The sequence below is a fragment of the Myotis davidii genome, unplaced genomic scaffold (genome assembly GCF_000327345.1).
Source record: "Myotis davidii unplaced genomic scaffold, ASM32734v1 scaffold355, whole genome shotgun sequence".
Taxonomy (NCBI): Eukaryota; Metazoa; Chordata; class Mammalia; order Chiroptera; family Vespertilionidae; genus Myotis; species Myotis davidii.
In genome coordinates, this window is record NW_006286818.1 from 1,474,493 (window position 1) to 1,494,483 (window position 19,991).

At 39.8% G+C, this 19,991-nt stretch overlaps 1 protein-coding gene across 2 annotated transcripts in view; it reads left to right on the forward strand.

Moving 5' to 3' along the window:
• Window positions 1–552: 552 nt before the first annotated feature.
• Window positions 553–19,991, forward strand: part of DDX6 (DEAD-box helicase 6) — a 33,283-nt gene continuing 13,844 nt past the window's right edge. For both annotated transcript variants that reach the window (XM_006758716.2, XM_006758715.2), the window contains exons 1-5: window positions 553–1,048; window positions 5,017–5,080; window positions 6,712–6,816; window positions 15,843–15,972; window positions 16,945–17,091. In XM_006758716.2, coding sequence (XP_006758779.1) covers window positions 849–1,048; window positions 5,017–5,080; window positions 6,712–6,816; window positions 15,843–15,972; window positions 16,945–17,091 — 646 coding nt within the window. In that variant the 5' untranslated portion in view covers window positions 553–848. The remainder of the gene's footprint in view (window positions 1,049–5,016; window positions 5,081–6,711; window positions 6,817–15,842; window positions 15,973–16,944; window positions 17,092–19,991) is intronic.

Here is a 19,991-nt window from a genome sequence, read left to right on the forward strand (position 1 = left end):
TTCAGCTACTGTTTTAAAGGATAAGAACTTAAGGAAAATGCATTTTTCTTCACAAAGTTTAATTTCTACACTTGAAATTCATAAGGTTACAAATGGGTTTTATATTTCTAAAAGCATAAAGTTAAGTCAAAAGCTTATAAAGCTCTTGGAGGATTCTCAGTTGCTGTCAGAAATAGAAGAAATTTGTCTTGCCTTGTACATACGTAGATTTACTCTAAGTTGTGAGATACTGATTGGAGTTGTGATGCAATTAAGTGGAATGAATCATTGACTTTTAGAACATTCAGGGAGGAAACTGAAGGGAAGAGATTGTCATTTGCGAACTATTGCTAATTTAATTACAGTATCTTTATACTAATATTCTTTGGGTTGCTTTGAACTGACCATTTAAAATGTTTGAGATTGATTTCATTGTGGGTTTGGTTTTGTGTGCAGTTCATCTTTTTGTGTCTCTATTAGCCTGGCTAATGATGTGATCTAAGTGCAGTTGTATTCTTAATTTTTAAAAAAGTGTTAGGGGAAACAGTTTTTTATAACCTTCCTGTGTTTGCTAACGTAACTTTTTCTTTGTTTCAGATTGAAGTGAGTGAATTCAGATATATAACCAAACCTCGTTAGAGAGCCTTTAAAAATATAAAAAGTTGATTCGGTGCATGAGAGCAAGTTACTGCTGCTTACTATTCAGAGACTTACAGGTGCTTGCCTGCATTGCAATAAAGGACTCAATATTGAGCAAGACTTATATTTATCTCTTCATTTTGGAGAGCCTAATAAACTGTATTACAGTTTCTCTACTGACTTTCAAAAGTTTTGAAGTTTGGAAGAGACATCTGTACATTTAATACAGCATGAGCACGGCCAGAACAGAGAACCCTGTTATAATGGGTCTATCCAGTCAAAATGGTCAGCTGAGGGGCCCTGTGAAGCCCAGTGGTGGCCCCGGAGGAGGGGGCACACCAACACAGCAACAGATGAACCAACTGAAAAACACCAACACAATCAATAATGGCACTCAGCAGCAAGCACAGAGTATGACCACCACTATTAAGTAAGTGTGGGAACAAATAAACGTACGTGGGGGGACCAAGGAGATTTCTTTCTATTACTTTGTTAAGGACTACTCTATGTATACTTTAGCCATTTTGATTGCAGAGGACAGATGACTTTGTTTTATGGCCAGTAGGTATTTGCAATAGAATAATGTATTTCTGTTATAACTAATTGAGGTTTATTAAATAATGAATATAGGTACTGATGATATATATTAATTTTGTATAGGTTCTATTTTAAACATTGATGGTTTTCATAATTAGCTCAGATTCATCTTGTTTTTGTCAGTATTATTTTCCATAGTATAACTGCACCATATCCTAGTTTAAATGACATTTAAAGTCAATTTCAAGTTTCAAATTTAAGGACTTGCCCAGCCTCCTTACTTCCAAATGTACTCATAAAAATTTATCCATAACTTTTTTTTTCAGTTCATGCAGCTTTGCTTAAAATTTTTTGTTTTATAAGCTTTCTCCTGTTACACACACACACACAAATTAACACGCAGTCAAATATCATAGAATCTCAGGATTTTGAACTCTGGGAAACACATCTCTGAATAGCCCCAATTCCCCTAGTTGACTAAAAACTTAAGAGCCTCATCTGACTACAGAATGTGTTTTCTTTCAAATCTGGAAGATTGTAGGCTGCCATTTTTTAAGTGTTCACTATACATTATTTGAATGGTAAATATCGCTCTAAAGATTCAGTTAATAGAAAATTAACATTTAAACTTGACCCATTTGAGGTTTGGCTTTGTTAAGAATCTAGCCATATAGTTGATTTAACTTCTATTAATCTTATAAGATGATGAAACAGGTTCACTGAACTAAAGTATTTTGTGTTATAATCCAGATCCTTTCATGCTTAAGACTCACTTCCTAAAGAAAAATAGCTTCTATAAGATACCAGCATATCATATAGATGGTCACTGCTATGTGGTTCACTAGTGACCTATAAGAATTTCTAATAGAATTGATTTGGTCACTGGGAGAATTGTCATTAATGCATATTCTATTATTTTTAAGGTGAATGCTTTAATTAGAATATTTTCTGAATTGTAGTTTGTCTTGATAAACTATGAATAGGCTAGCGAAATTTAGGCTATTTTTATTCCTTAAAAACAGAAACATAAATCTATGTTATTTTATTATGGGAGTGTTTTCTACTTAAATTCTAATTTGTGACAACAGTGGACTTTACTTTTGCTTTTCCTAGGGTTAATGGTTTCTTTTCAATTCTTTGGCTTCTTTAAATCATAGTTCAAGTGTCATCTCTTTCATGAAGGCTTCTAGATCCCATCAGCTGTTCAGAACTCTTCTAATACTTAGCGCTATCACTATTTTCTTATTTTAAGTAGTTTGGTTTAAATGCCTTGTGGACAGATTTTGCATCGTATCCTCTCTGCTTTTATTCACTGTTGAATTTGACAGTGTGGTAGGCTGGCCTACTAGGATGTTCAGGTGACAATTTTTGCTTAGAAACTGCTGTGGGATAGGTTGAGGTAGAAGGCTTTCATACCCTTGGAAGTGGTAGCAAATAGTTGCCTTTGTTAGAGTGTGTTTGATTATGTGGGGCCTAGCTTTAAGTAAAATAAGGGTTCATCTTTCTAAATCAAGACTCGAAATGTTTTGGAGGCTCTGATTATGAGTGGCTATAATGAAAACGTATTATTACATATGTTTTCCCCCCATGGCTGTTAGAGAGTAGAAAGGAGGGAGGGAGAGAGGGAGAGAGAAAGAGAAACATCAGTCGATTGGTTGCCTCCAGCACACACCCCCACCAGAGATGGCGAGTGAACCCCTAATCCAGTATGTGCCCTTGACCAGAAATCAAACAAGTGACCCCTGGAGTGAAGCTCTGACCACTGAACACACCGCCAGGGCAAAACTTTTTTTTTTTAAATATATTTTATTGATTTTTTACAGAGCAGAAGGGAGAGAGATAGAGAGTCAGAAACATCGATGAGAGAGAAACATCGACCAGCTGCCTCCTGCACATCTCCCACTGGGGGTGTGCCCGCAACCCAGGTACATGCCCTTGGCCGGAATCGAACCTGGGACCTTTCAGTCCACAGGCCGACGCTCTATCCACTGAGCCAAACTGGTCTCGGTGCAAAACTTATTTTTAAAAAATATATTTTTTTATTTATTTCAGAGAGGAAGGGAGAGAGAGATAGAAACATCAATGACGACAGAGACTCATTGATTGGCTGCCTCTTGGACACCCTCTACTGGGGATCAAGCCCGCAACCCAGGCATGTGCCCTTGACCAGAATCGAACCCAGGAACCTTCAGTCCGCAGTCTGACATTCTATCCACTAAGCGAAACCAGCCAGGGCAAAACTTATTTATTTTAAAGACAATGCTGTTGAAAAGCACTGTTTGTCTTATTGCCAATTTTTTTTTTTCTATTAGATGCTTTGGATATTATAGTAGAGGTTTTTGCCTGACCTAAAAGAGATTTAAAAAATTATATTTTCCTTGTGTTTTAACTGTTTTCATACTTTAAAGCAGCAGTCACCAACTGGTGGTCCGTGAGGTCTGAAAGGTTGGCAACCACTGGTTTAAAGCATACCTGGTAAAAAAAGATTAAGAGAGATGTTCATTAACAGATAATATTGAGTTCCTTTTTTTCTTTTTTTTTAAAGGAGTTTTTTGTTTGTTTTTATATTTTTATTGATTTCAGAGGAAGGAGAGACAGAAACATGAGTGTCAGAGAGAATCACCAATTGGCCGTCCCCCCGCAGGCCTCCCCCACCGGGGACCGAGCCCAACACTGTGCTGATTGCTTTATGTAAATTATCTAATTCTTTTTTTAAAAAAATGTGTTTTTACTGATTTCAGAGAGGAAGGAAGAGGGAGAGAGAGATAGAAACATCAATGATGAGAGAGAATCATTGATCGGCTGCCTCGTGCAAGCCCCCACTGGGGATGGAGCCCACAACCCAGGCACATGCCCTTGACCGGAATCAAACCTGGGATCCTTCAGTCCACAGGCCGACGCTCTATCCAGTGAGCGAAACTGGTCAGGGCCTGATATAATTCTTAACCCGTTGTATATATGACAATGGAAACTTGGAAAAGTAACTGCTGCACGGTCAAAAAATAAGTGGTAGGGTCAGGGATGAAACTTTGGAGTCTGGTGTGGTTTTTTTGTGTGTATTTTGTTTTAATTCAGAGAGGAAGAGGGAGAGAGAGAAAGAAACATCAATGGTGAGAGAAAATCATTGATCGGCTGCCTCCTGCACGACCCACGCTAGGAATTGAGCCCACACCAAGGCATGTGCCCTGACAGGGAATCAAACCATGACCTCCTGGTTCATAGGTGGATGCTCAACCACTGAGCCATGCCAACTGGGCTGGAGTCCTTGGTTTTAACTAGTATCCAGAAGTTACCAACTCAGATGCCTGTGCCAGATGAGAAGATACTTGCCTTCTTTAAAGGGTCAGCTGCTTGATTTTAAACTCAGTTACCAAGCTCTGTCGAACGATCGCCGTGCAGAAATTTGGAACCAGTGTTGCTAAAGCTTCCAGTTTACAGGAAAAGCCAGAATCTGGACTTTTACTCAAAATCTTCTAATTTTTAATATTGGTAACTAGCTTAAAACACATACATATGTTTATCTCTGTTAGCTATATTCTTTATATATATATTAGATTTTTTTTTTATTGATTCTAGAGGGGGCGGTAGGGGAGAAATATTGATGCAAGAGAGACATTGATCTGTTGCCTCCCACAGGCACCCAACCAGAAATTGAACCCACCATCTTTTGGTGTGTGAGATGATGCTCTCCAACCAGTTGGGCCACACGGGCCAGGGCTGTTAACTATATTCTTAAGTAAATGGCAATATATTAAACTTACTGTGCTTTTTGTAACTTAATTATAATTGAGATGAATTATCTTTGTATTAGAATATGATGCTATGAAATCTGATACTTCAATTTTACTACATTCTCTCTAGACCTGGTGATGACTGGAAAAAGACTTTAAAACTCCCTCCAAAAGATCTAAGAATCAAAACTTCGGTAAGTTGGTTGTAAAATTTAACTTAAGATGGTGTGGAAACTCTAAAAGTGAAGTAATTTCTATATAATAAAAGGCGAATATGCAAATTGTCCCCTCGACTGGGAGTTTGACCAGGGGACAGGCCAGCTGGCCAACCTCCTGCGTCCCCTCCCCTGGCCCAATGGGGCCAGACCCCACCCGTGCACGAATTCATCACCAGGCCTCTAGTTAGTTAATAATAATGGGTACTATGTGTTCACTCTTAAGTTGAAATGGTTGAAATTGTGTAGACCAGTGATGGCGAACCTTTTGAGCTTGGCGTGTCAGCATTTTGAAAAATCCTAACTTAACTCTGGTGCCGTGTCACATATAGAAATTTTTTGATATTTGCAACCATAGTAAAACAAAGATTTATATTTTTGATATTTATTTTATATATTTAAATGCCATTTAACAAAAAGAAAATCAACCAAAAAAATGAGTTCGTGTGTCACCTCTGACATGCGTGTCATAGGTTCGCCATCACTGATGTAGACAATGTGATGAATTGCCAAGAATTTTTACTATTTGGAGGAATTATATTAAAATGTGTATCTACATATTAATATTTATATGTATGTATACTTTTCTAATTTATGGAATAACTAGAGGCCCAGTGCATGAAATTTGTGCATGGGTGCAGTCCCTAGGCCTGGCCGGTGATCGAAACGCAAGCATCTGGCATGGAAGGGCAGGTCCCAGCTGACCTCTGGGCCTTGGGCAGCACCCAGGCTCCTGTATGCCCCCTTCCCCTAAGTCATCGGGCCCCCCCACCACTGCTGGTCACTGTCTGTGGGGCAATTGGGGCCCACTCACCCCTGCCTGGTGCCACCCGCTAATCTCCACCATCCCGCCACGGTCCTGCTCTTGTCTGGGGCCCATCAGGGCTGGCAGCGCCTCCACTGCTGCCCACTGCCAGCATTGTCGTGTCGTCATGCCTGCCATGTTCCACACCACCCCCTGGTGGTCAGTGCATGTCATAGCATGCAGTCATACTCCCAGTCGAGGGGACAATTTGCATATTATGCTTTTATTATATAGGATAGTTTTCAAGGCATATTCTCTTTTTTCAGTAAGATTGAGGCCAGGTGTTATCTCCATTTTATGGATGAGAAAATGGAAGTTGCAAATGGTTAGTTCTTTTAGCCCAGTATTTTCAACCAAGGGATATTTAGCAATAGCTACAAACATTTCTAGAAGACAGCCCCTTACAGCAGTGAATTTTCTGGCCCAAAAGTCAACATTGCTGAGCTTGAGAAGCCCTGATTTTGACTAGGCTATTTGTGGGCGATGAGTGGTAAGCTAGGGTTTGATTTCATATTTGATTTTAATTTCACAGCATGATTCTTACAGTATTCCACCTGTTCCTTAGAAGAATATGACCACAAAGTGGCCTTTCCTCCAAACACAGTTTTTAAATGACTTGTGTCTGTTAGAGAGTGATTATTCTTCAGGAATAGTTGAAATACAGATCAGGACAGAGCTAATCTGCATATATTTATATCTTAAATGGGAGAGATAAAGAACTAGTTTCTCAGACAAATTTTCTTAAGCATGCTAACGAACACAGTTGTGCTTTATTCTTTTATTATTGTTTTGTTTGGTTGACTAGGATGTAACCTCCACAAAAGGAAATGAGTTTGAAGATTACTGTTTAAAGCGGGAGTTACTGATGGGAATTTTTGAAATGGGCTGGGAAAAGCCATCTCCTATTCAGGTATGTTTCTCCTTTTTATAACGTGTATAATGTTATGAGTGAAGAATTACATAATTATCTATGGGGATGATAAAATGAATATTTCTCTTGTGTGTACACACCCACACATATATGCACTCGTTTTCCAAGCCTTTTTTCCCCCAAAACCTTTTTTTTTTAAATTTTTTTATTTTATTTTATTGATTTTTTACAGAGAGGAAGGGAGAGAGATAGAGAGTTAGAAACATCGATGAGAGAGAAACATCGATCAGCTGCCTCCTGCACATCTCCCACTGGGGATGTGCCCGCAACTGAGGTATATGCCCTTGACTGGAATCGAACCTGGGACCCCTCAGTCTGCAGGCCGACGCTCTATCCACTGAGCCAAACCAGTTTCGGCTTCCCCCCAAACCTTTTAAGAGTAAGTTACAAAATCATGGCCATCACCTCTAAATATTTCAGTGTTTCCTAAGAATAGAGATACTATGTTATGTCTATATATATAAAAGCCTAAGCGACCATTACAACCAAACGACCAGTCAACCAATCACTATGACTCTCATTGACCACCCAGAGGCAGATATTCAATGCAGGAGCTGCCCCCTGGTGGTCAGTGCATTCCCACAACCAAGCTCCCCCCAGCCCCCGGCCATGCACTGGGCCTCTAGTATAACCACAATATAGTTATCTGCAGTCAAGTCAGCATTAATACAATATTTCTATCTCATCATTTGGATTCTAATTTTTAATTAACCCGAAAATTTCCTTTTTAGCATTTTTTTTCCTCCTTGGTATAGAATCCATCCTAGGATTGAGTATTGCATATAGTTGTATCTCTCTAACCTTTCAGCATTTCCCTAGTCTGTTTTAGTTTTTTATGATATTGATATATTAAAAAATATAGTACCCTTTTTAAAACAGAACATTCCTCATTCTGGGTTTGTCTCATGTTTCTGTGTGATTAAAGTTAATACATTCTTAGCCAAAATACTGCAGAAATCATGCTGTGGCCTTCTCAGGGTATCACGTTTGGAGGTGTGCAGAATGCCTGTCTATTTCTCACTGATGATTTAATTTTGACTACCCTGTCAAAGCGGCCTCTGATTTTTCTACTGTATGATTGCAGCTTTTTTCCTATCTTGGAGTTAATAAGCATCTGTAGAGATCACTTTAAGATCATGCAGAGATCCTACTCTTTATCAAAGTTTCTCCTAGTCTTAGCATCCATTGATCCTATCTTTGTTGGATTATAATGAGTTTCCAACTCTAGGACTCCTTTGGCTTTTTAAAGAGCCTTCCCTATCGCCTCCTTATGCATATCCTATATAATAAAGAGGTAATATGCTAATTAGACCGGACGCCAGAACGACCAGTGGGCGGGACCGCAATGGGCCAAGGTAGCTGGAGCTGTGAGGGCCGAGCTCTTGCACGAATTTCGTGCATCGGGCCTCTAGTGTGTGTGTAAAATCAGTATGGAATCATGAATTCTTTTTTTCCCCCAATGATATTTTTGTGCTCAAATTCCCAGATTGGGGTAGTATGAGCTCCTTCGAGGTTGTTTTGTAACATGCCCCCTTTTCTTTTTCAGATAATTTTTATTTTTTAAATTTTATTTTTATCAGATTTCTTTTCTTTTTTTTAGTTTTTAGTATTGAAAGTATTGCATATGTCCCCTTTTCGCCCCATCTACCCCCCCAGCCCACCCCTACCCCCGCCATGGAGAGACTATTTTTAGAGCAGTTTTCAGCTCACAGCAATTGAACTGAAAGATAGAGATTTCCCATATACTCCTGTCCCCACTTATGCATAGCACCCCCCCCATTATCAGTATTCTCTGCAAGAGTATACATTGTGATACATTTGTTACAACTGATGACTTAAATTGACATGTATCATCCAAACATCCAAAGTCTGCAGTTTACCTTAAGGTTCACTCTTGGTGTTGTACATTCTATGAGTTTGAACAAATGTATAATGACATATATCCACCATTATGGTATCATACAGAGTTGTTTTGCTGTCCAAAAAAATCCTTTATGCTCCACCTCTTCACCCTTTCCTCCCTCCATTTTTCTTGAACACTTGGTTTTTGGCATATCATGAAGCTTATCTGTACCTACCCTGCCCCAGCCTTGGAATCAGCCATTTTTCCCCCAGCCCCGGTTCCAGTTAGTGGGGAATAGGGTTAGAGGCCAACATCTCAACACTAGATGCACTCTTTGCTCCTTGGCCCTTTCAGTGGAAAGAGCAAGGGAATATACAGTATGTATGCATGCGTGTACATGCATATATGTAGACATAATCATGCAGTGTGCATATGCAGATTTGATAAACGACTGTTCTCTTTATGTAACTTAAAAGTGTTGCATCTAGCCTTTAAGTACAATCCCCTATGACATCATTGAGCACTTTTTCATTAAGCAAACATTGAGTGACCTAGAAAGTGTTAGGTGCAGGATGTTGTGGTGAAAAGGCAGAGAGCGTTCCTGCCTTCACAGTCTGTGAAACTAATTGTACAGATAATTTAGTGTAATACTACTTTCTACTTGAAATTGCACAAATATGTAGCCATTTGAGGAAGATGGAACAACCTGGAAGAAGAATTGATCCATGTTTTTTTTTTAATATATTTTGATTTTTTACAGAGAAGAAGGGAGAGAGATAGAGAGTCAGAAACATTGATGAGAGAAACATCGATCAGCCGCCTCCTGCACATCTCCTACTGGGGATGTGCCCGCAACCCAGGTACATGCCCTTGACCGGAATCGAACCTGGGACCTTTCAGTCCGCAGGCCAACGCTCTATCCACTGAGCCAAACCGGTTCCGGCTGATCCATGTTTTAAGCACAGAACACTAGGCTAGTGATTGTCTAGGGGTGAAAGTGTGCCTTAGTGGATAAACCAAAAGAAGGTTAGTATGGCTAGAGAAAGTGTCAAGATAAGGTTATACATAATCAGATAGGCAGTGTGAATGTGGATATTAAAAATATGTAAATTACTTTTCTGTAATGTACAGACAGACTGGGCATACATCATTTCGTGGTTACATCGCCATCTCCCATTTATTTATATATAAAAAAAAAGTTCCGTCATTTCAACATATGTACATATGTACTTTATGTTTTTTATTATTTACCACAAGTGAAGGTCAGGAATTGTTATTTCTTTTAAATTTTTTTTACTGTTTCACTTCATTACTGCTGTGTATGTGCTCCATGTGAGTGACATAGGCACTTATGTAGGTGGGTTCTGGCTTACGGCGAAAATCGCATTTCCCATTCCATCGCACCGTAGGAACAGATCTCCGATGTAACCTGAGGACCTACTGTAGTTCATGTTATGTATTTTATCTGTCGGATAAAAAAGTGTTCTGAGAACTCTTCTGTAGGGTCTGTGTCATTCAACTTTGTATCTCTGGTACTTAGCAAGGTGCATGCAGGGAATAGGCCCTCAAAAAGCCAGTTGCATGTAGAAAGCTTTGAAATTCTGGTTAACATATGTTGGCAGGCGAACTTGGTCTAAACTGCTTAGAGAACTGGCTAAGAACATTAGATTTGCAAGCAGGCTGCCCAGGTTGAATCCCAGCTCTACTGCTTTTTTAGTTGGTTGTTTGAGATATCTTCCTAAGCCCTGGTTTGCTAACCTATAAAATTGATATAGCATATACCATAGGGCTATTGTGAAAATTCAGTGAGATGATGAATGTTAGTATGCTTAATACAGTGCCTAGTATGTGATAAATGCAGAAGAAATGTTATGAGTTATTGTTCCATATAACAGTTTTATTTATTGGTTCATTTAGCAGACCCTTGCTGGCTTCTATTTCCCACCTTTGTATTAAATTTTAAAATTGACTTTGTTATTTGCATTCTCAGTGTTGGTATAGCATATAGGCAATTAATTCTCCAGCCACTTAGCCAAAGTGTTAGATACCTGAGACTACCATTCACATTGTCTTTTTCTTCACTATTATTTTGCCTGAGAATTTGTGGAAAACACAGCAATGCCAGTGTCTACCATATGGCTAAGGAGGTTGGCTAGACTATGGATATATTGGGTGGGGGAGATATTATATCTCAGAAGGAAGCTAGGGTTCTACTAAGAAAGGGAAATGGATACTAATGTAACAAAAATACATCCTATATCTCTATATATCTACATATCTCTCTCTATATATATATGCCATATATATATATATGCCTACATATGTCTATATATGTCTCTCTCTCACTCAGCTTGGTGTACGGCCAGGGGGCTGTGGGGAGGGACCAATGGGAGGTTGGCTGTGGGAGCACACTGACCACCAGGGGACAGTTCCTGCGTTGAGTGTCTGCCTCTTGATGGTCAGTGTGCATCATAGTGACTGGTTGACTGGTCGTTTGGTCGTAATGGTCGCTTAGGCTTTTAGAGAGCGAGAGAGAGAGAGAGAGAGATTGAGAGAGATTGAGATTGGATCAGTTCCTAGACCTTACAGAGGATCATGGACTTGGAGAATTAAGGTGGCATGATTCTGCCATCATCAGACCTAAGGTGGTGGGATTGTTGGGCTAAATTAAATATAACTCAAATATCATACAATTCAATGGTTTTTAGTATATTCACAGTTGTGCAAGCAACACTACAATCAGTTTTAGAACATTTTCATCACCCTAACCAGCGGTTCTCAACCTGTGGGTCGTGAACAATGAAAATACATCCTGCATATCAGATATTTACATTATGATTCATAACAGTAGCAAAATTACAGTTATGAAGTAGCAGTGAAAATAATTTTATGGTTGGGGGTCACCACAACATGAGGAACCGTATTAAAGGGTCACAGCATTAGGAAAGTTCAAAACCACTCAGAAAGTCCTTTAACAGTCTCTCCTCATTTTCTCTTAGCTCTAAGCAGCCACTAATCTACTTTCTGTCTCTATAGCATGATTTACGAATTCTAGACATTTCCTATAAATAGAATTATACAATATATGGTCTCCTGTGGCTAGCTCTTTGGGCATATCATATTTCCTTATGGGTCATTCATGTTGTGACATATATCAAAACTTTATTCCTTTCTGTTGAGTAATGTTCCATTGTATGGCTATACCACATTTGGTTTATCCACTCATCAGTTGGTAGGGTTGTTTGCACTGTTAGCTATTATGAATAACTAGAGGCCTGGTACATGAATTCCTACACAGGTGGGGTCCTGTTGGCCCGCCCCAATCGGGCCAGGCTGGCTGGCAATGCCCCCCATTGGGGTGGGGGGCCGATTGGGGGCAGAGCGGCCAGGGAGAGGGGCCTGGAGAAGACCCACTGAGCTGGAGCTGAGCATGGACCCCAGGCTTCCCAGGGAGGACAGCCTCAGCAAGGAAACAGAAACCACCAGAAGGCTCTGCAAAAAGGCCCTGAGCTCCCTTTGGCCAGGCAGACTCAGCTAGTGTCTCTGTGTGTACATTAGACACAGCCTGGCACTCGCCTTCGTCTGTTGGTCAAATCCATTGCTTCGAAAAACTTGTTCTCCTTCTTCTTTTGGGGCCCTTACAACAAATACAGGCCATTTGGAAAATGCAGGCCCCAGTGGCAGAGCCAGGCCCCACAATCACCCGTTTAGGCCTAACACAACTGGGTAGCCATCTCCACGGAACAGAAGACACTGTTTTAGAGTCTTAATTCTCCCCTAAAATGTGCCCGGCTGCTCCTCTTTAGCCAGGATAGACTGAACTAAGGAACCAAAGACCAAGCTTCCTTTGAGGTGGGATCCATCGGGAGCCAGCTGGTGGCAAGGTCCCTTACAGGCAGCTGCCTTCCCCCCAAGCTCGGTGTGCTCTGAGCCAGTCTTTTTCTGGCAGTGCCCGGTCCTGGGCTGCTGGTCGGGCGGCAGGTCCACAGGCTTCTCTCGCCCACCTTCCTGGCCTGAGCAATACCTTCCGGCCCGGCGCGCCAGGCGGCTTTCGCTAGAGCCGGGACTCGGAGAGCGAAGGAGCTGGACTCACAGGTTGCCCGGCTGCACCCCCACCCCACTTCTCTGTCTTGCTTGTGTGGATCGGGCCAAAGCCCACTACTACCCAAGACTGGCACCACATGGGGAGGGTTGCAGCGGGGAGAGGGGTGCCCTGACCTGCCAGCCTTGGTGACGATCATCTCGGTGCCTGGCTGATTGAATTTGTCCCACAGAGCCTTCATCTTAAGCTGCACGCTCACACTGGCCACCTTCGCGTTCTTTACCGGTGCCTTGGCGGCGGCTGTGCAACCCCGGGGCCCTCGGGCTTGGCAGCAGCACTGGTGGTGGCCCTTGCAGCTGGTGCATCATAGCGACCGGTCGTTTCAGTCTTCTGCCGTAGTAGTTGCTGGGCTTTTATTATATAGGTGCTGCTATGAACATGAAGGTACAAGTTTTGTGTGGAGATGTTTTCACTTTGGGGGTTATATTTCTGGGAGTGGAATTGGTTCATATGCTAATGCTGTATAACCTGTTGAGAAGTTGTCAGACTTCCAAAGTGGCTATACATTCCCACTAGCAGTGTGTGAGGGTTTTGAATTCTCCACATCCTCACTTACATGTTATTTGTAGACTTAAGTTCAAGTCCTGGTTCTAGCATTTCTTGCTTCATGACCTTGGGCAAAACAATCTCTGAGGATCCATTTTATAAATTGTAAAACAAAAAGTACCAAACTTAAAAGGACATAAATATTGTAAGGTATCTACCTAGCAGAGTGCCTAGCACACAGTGTTTCAAGAATTTTTAGCTTCCTTTTCTCCTTCTCTTCTGGCAGCTTCACATTATTTCCTCTTGGTTTCAGAGCTGCCTGAATCTGAGTTTTCTTGCTTCATATTACCTGGTCTTCCTAGGAAACAGTGGTAAGAGACAGTGTGGATGTGCTGAATTACCAGACTAATCATCATGGGCATCATACAGGCAAAATACCAGTGCATCCTAACTACAGACTAGCTTGCTGACTTTGTATAAAGTCTTATTCTTAAACAGTTTCTGTAGAGCATGAGCCCTGTCAAAGAAAATAGAGTAATTTAGAACTTAGTGGCCTCAATCTAAATCAAATGACATACCCAAAATGTGAATTAGGATACCCCCAATTAATTCTACCCTGCTTGACTTCATTAAAAATGTTTATAGTTTTAAAGGACCTGGCTCAGAAAATCATTGGAAAACCCTTGGAGACCATTTAGCCCCATCCATTCCCCCTCCCTTTTTTGGGGATCGGGGAGGGCTATGGTGTGCAGGTGGCCTGTTTAAAAACCATAGAAGAGGCCCTGGCCTAGTTGCTCAGTGGGTTAAAGCGTTGTCCTGATACACCAAGATTGCAGGTTTGATCTCCAGTCATTTTCTCCCTTGACCTGCTTTACCACAATAAGCAGACTATTTACTGCTAGTTATAGGAACAATTTAACAGTATTGTCACCAGACCATTTTCACAGTTCTGGTGTCTGCTAGTTATTCTGACATACGGAACCCATCTGACCCCTGTGATTGGGTTCTGGGTAGAATAAGTGTCATGGTGGGAAATAGAAGTCATTATGCTTATGACTTAGATATTTCTATAATAAAAATATATTTAAACATTTTTTTAAAGTGCTGGAGAGATTTCTTTTGGTCATAAGCTTAGGCATAGAAAGAACTAATTATTACAATGATTATGATTCTCCTAATTTATTTTCCTAACATTTTAGTTGGGTTTTTATTTTTTTTAAGTATATTTTTTATTTATTTCAGAGAGGAAGAGAGAAGGGGGGGAGAGAGAGAGAAACATCAATGATGAGGGAGAATCATTGATTGGCTGTCTCCCGAATGCCCCACACTTGGGACTGAGCTGCCGAAACCCAGGCATGTGCCCCCTCAGGGAATCGAACCATGTCCTCCTGGTCCATGGATCGACACTCAACCACTGAGCCACACTGGCTGGACCTAACTTTTCAGTTTTAAAAATTAAAACTAATTTCTTTAATTTGAGAAATAGGAATGTTCAGCTTCCTCCCTGTTTATACTTGTTCTGCCTTTTTAGTTTCCCTGTAGATATATGTGCATTTAATTTTTAGTAATGTTGAGACTCCTTTGCTATTGTCTGGGAAATTTGTCCTGATTTAATAGGAAATGTTGTCTTCTGCAAAACACACATGACAGTAATTTAAATATGAAAATGAGAGTCCCTCTCAGTCAAGTGACCATGGATTGAGGTAACTAGATTGGAATGGACTCTCCATTTGAGCACATTTCAGGACAGAGGAGTGGCTGTAAGACAGATATTGGAGGTTTATGGGTCAATAATTATTAAATATGAAATAGGACCTGAGGTTAGACTTTTCCAGCCTATTCCTGCTTTTTGTAAGGGTAAGTTGTCCAAGATACAAGTTTTCATTGTAAAATTGGCTTATTAGTCTTAAAATACCATATATAGTGTTTGCTTTGTATTTTTTGGTCATTTTTTTCTCCAGTTTTTTAATTGTGAACTGTCTTCTGCTTTTTCTCTCTCTCTGTGTGTCAGCTCAAGTTCCTCCTTTCTTTGTTCTCTTTGTTGTTGATGCTCAGCTTCCTTGACCATACACACTTTTACATGTACAGTTTTTATTACATTGGAATGCAATTTAATATACTATGAGCAGTTTTAGTAAATAAATATTGGTTGATAATGATGGTGATGCTGACTGGTCTTGCGCATTTACGTCGTTTCTACTTATCCTTGTAAAATGCAAACATAAAGGACACTTTAAAGCAATACCAAAGAGATATACCTTCAATGTATTTTAGAGAAGAATTTGCTTATGTACTGTTTTGGGTTTGTTTTTAAATACATATTTTTATTGATTTCAGAGAGGAAGGGAGAGGGAGAGAGAGAGAGAAACATCAATGATGAGAGAATCATTTCATTGACTGGCTGCCTTCTGCACACCCCCCGCTGAGAATCAAGCCTGCAACCCGGGCATGTGCCTGACTGGGAATGGAACCGTGACCTCCTGGTTCATAGGTTGACACTCAGACACTGAGCCACGCCGGCCGGGCTGTGCTGTTTTTATTCACAAGTAATTTGTATTGTCTTGTCTCTTTTAGGAGGAGAGCATTCCCATCGCTTTATCTGGTAGGGATATCTTAGCTAGAGCAAAAAATGGAACGGGCAAGAGTGGTGCCTACCTCATTCCCTTACTTGAACGGCTAGACCTGAAGAAGGACAATATACAAGGTTAGTTGTTTGTTTAAACTAAAAATGACAGTTTAAATCTTGGAGCTGTGTAGAAGATAATTTTTTTAAGTTAGAATTTACATAATCTGGAATTAGTATTTATCCTTTTTTTCCCCCCACAACTCTTTAAATAGTTTTCAAAATATTTTTTTATATTATGCAGTTTTGACAATATTCCGGTGATATAGGCAAAGTAAGCTATTGCCTTCTAGATAGGAACACTAAGATCATGAGAAGTTAAATTGTTGGATGTTATTACTTAAAAACTATGAAACTGTGATTTTACCTCTATGTGGAATCTAATGAACAAAAATAAACAAAATAGAAAAAAACCTATGGAACTGAATTGTTTCTGTGGCAGCTGTGTGTCTGCAAGTTTCCTAAAGAAACATGAATCCCTTCTCTTTAAAGCCATGCATTTTTGGGATTTTAAAACCTGAGGCAGTAGGGAAGAAACACTTCCATGCTTGTACACAGAGTAAGCTAAGAGAGTTAAGTTTTCACTTTTAAAGCAGTTTTGTTTTAATTTTCAGCTGTTGTGACCTATAATTATAGTTTCTCCCATCTTTCATTTACCTACTTTCATGTGATATAAATGAACCTGGGGCAAGAGTTTCCTATTTGGGTGGTAAGACTAGTGAGTCTCTTATTGAAATATTAAATTAGTAAACTTTAAGCAGGTGCCAATTTATAAAGAAGAACGCTTTAAAAGTTTGTAATCGAGAATAGAACAAGACTTAATAGCAACATTGTTTAGGAAACGTCTATATCTGGATCACTAAGGGGTTTTTTGTTTCAGTGTTTTTAAAGATTTGTTCATTTGACTTTTTAGAATTGGTTAGGCCTATTATGATTTAATTTTTTAATATGTCTGAGTATCTAGATTGCAAGGAGAAGTATTTCTGTAGCTTCTTAAACTCTTAAAATATACGTTATTTTTTCCTATTTTCTCTGTTGCTTGTTCTTTTTCAGCAATGGTGATTGTTCCTACAAGAGAACTTGCTCTACAGGTCAGTCAAATTTGCATCCAGGTCAGCAAACACATGGGAGGGGCCAAAGTGATGGCAACCACAGGAGGAACCAATTTACGTGATGACATAATGAGGCTTGATGATACAGGTAGGAAATAACTCATACAAAGTCGCCTAGCTCTCTCTCTTAAGTGTAATTTCATACACAGGCATTTCCTTTCAATAACTTATGAAAAATTGTTTTTAAGAATTAATAAGGGCCCTGGCCAGGTGGTTCAGTTGGTTCAGTTGGTTGGAGTGTTGTATCGTGCACCAAAGGATTGCGGGTTTGATTCCCAGTTAGGGCACATACCTAGGTTGTGGGTTTGATCCCTGAATGCCGGAAATCGATTGATGTGTACGCACACGCCTCTCTCTCCCTCCCCCCTTTTGTCTCTTAAAAATCAATTTAAACAAGAATTAATAAGGAATGAAAACATTGCGGTAGAAAAATGAATAAAGGAAATGACAGCCTCATCCAAGAAAAAAGACAGATTGACAGTAATTAAAATGAAAAATGTAAATAAAAACAGCAAATTGATATTGTGCCTTTCTGATTGGCAAGACCAAAAACACATTAGTAACCAATAACATGAGTTTGTGGCAAAATAGGCTGCCTTACAATATAGGAGTATAAATTAATGCAATCTCTATGGTGGGCAAGTTGGTATATTTCAAAATTATGTATATTTTCAAGAATCTTTTTTTTTTTTTTTTTAAAAAATGGCTCAGTGGATAGAGCGTCGGCCTGCGGACTGAAGGGTCCCAGGTTTGATTCTGGTCAAGGGCATGTACCTGGGTTGCGGGCACATCCCCAGTAGGAGATGTGCAGGAGGCGGCTGATCGATGTTTCTCTCATCAATGTTTCTGACTCTCTATCTCTCTCCCTTCTTCTCTGTAAAAAATCAATATAATATATTTTTTTAAAAAAGAAAGAAAGAATTGCGCAAATGCAAGGCTGTTACTACATTGTGGTTTTGTAGTACTGAAAAATTGGAACAGCCTAAACATTAGAGGATAGTCTGAATGGAATCCACACAGCCATTAAAGAATGAAGCTGATCGGTATTAATTTTTATGAAGGGTTCTCCATGATACATTATTGTGTGAAAAAAAGATAAAACAAGAATGAAATCTTATAAATAAAATGATACATAGAATATTAGATTTTAATATGGTTTTCATTAGATCAATTACTATAGTCTTCACACTACACAGTTATTTTACATGATTATAGCATTTGATCCTTATAACAGTTTCCTCAAGACCATTGTTCTTGTTGAAAGGCAGTCCACTGTATTAGAAGCCTGCTGTGCCTTTTATTACTCATTAGGGATTTCCTAGGAAGGAAATATGCCCTTTATTTGGAGCAAGTGATTTGGGAACCTCTAGCCCAGTGGTCGGCAAACTCGATTGAAATTTCTTTTGAGCCAAATTTTTTAAACTTAAACTATATAGGTAGGTACATTGTTATTAACTTCATTAGGGGACTCCTAAGCTGGCCTTTGCTAAAAACGTCCTCAATCTGATTGAGGTACGTTCACTGAGGTCGACCCCTTCCAACTCTCCCATCCACACTCGTCTTGTATACTTGTTCCGTCTATCTCCTTTAGTTCATCCTCTCTATATGTCCAAACCATCTCAACATACCTTTCTCAGTCCTAAACACTACATCTTCTTTCACTCCACAACCTTCCCTAAAATTAACTTAATAAACTTTACTTAAAGTTTTAAGTCTTAGTTAAACCTATAGTTACAACTACTTCTTCAAAATAGACTTGCCCAGGCCGAAAACTGACTTCTGCGCATGGGCCGTGAAGTTTCATTCGCACTGTACGTGCGCGCCCGCACGTGGTATTTTGTAGAAGAGCCACACTCAAGGGGCCAAAGAGCTGCGTGTGGCTCGCGAGCCGTGGTTTGCCAACCACTGCTTTAGCCTATCCCATGTAGAGGTGAAACAAATAAGTATATCTTAGTCACCCTAAGATGAAATAGAAATCCATGTCCTAAAATAGAAATCTTTGTTTCTTTGTACTACAGTAGTCCCCCCTTACCTGCAAGGGATATGTTGTAAGACCTCCCCTCCCCCAATGGATGCCTGAAACTTAGTAGAGTACCAAACCCTACACACACACACATATACATACGTACACATTATAAATGAGGTGAGATACTAAAAACAGTAACATAATAAAATGGAACAATTACAGCAATATACTGTAATAAAAGTTATGTGAATTTGGCCCTTCCCTGTTCACATCTACTACTCATAAACTTAATGCCTTTTCCATCTTAACTAAGCACTTATATGTATAGTGGTCCTAAGTTTCCCAGTTTGAGGTATGACAGCAAAACTAGCTAGCACAAATTTCTTTTTCTTCACAATTTCATGGGTAGAAGATTGATTCTCACCATACACCTTAAACTCAGCATACAGTTTTTTTCTTATGTAGAGAACTTCCACATTTTCACTTAAAGGAAGCATGTTCTGACTTCTCTTTGGCACCCCCAAATTGCTAGCATCACCGCTCTGCACTTGAGGCCATTTAATTAAGTAAAATAAATGTTACTTGAACACAAGCACTGAGGTACAACTATCTGACAACCTAGATGGCTCCTAAGTAACTTAATAGCTGGTTAGCAGATATATTAGACCAGAGGTTCTCAACCTTCTGGCCCTTTAAATACAGTTCCTCATGTTGTGACCCAACCATAAAATTATTTTTGTTGCTATTTCATAACTGTAATGTTGCTACTGTTATGAATTGTAATGTAAATATCTGATATGCAGGATGGTCTTAGGCAACCCCTGTGAAAGGGTCGTTCGACCGCCAAAGGGGTCGCGACCCACCGTTTGAGAACCGCTGTACTAGACAAAAGGATGCTTTATATCCTGGGCAGGTCTGAGTGGAAAGGTACAAGTTTTCATCACATTTTTCAGAATGGCTTGGAATTTACAGCCTATGAATTGTTTATTTTGGGAATTTCCATTTAATATTTCCAGACTGCA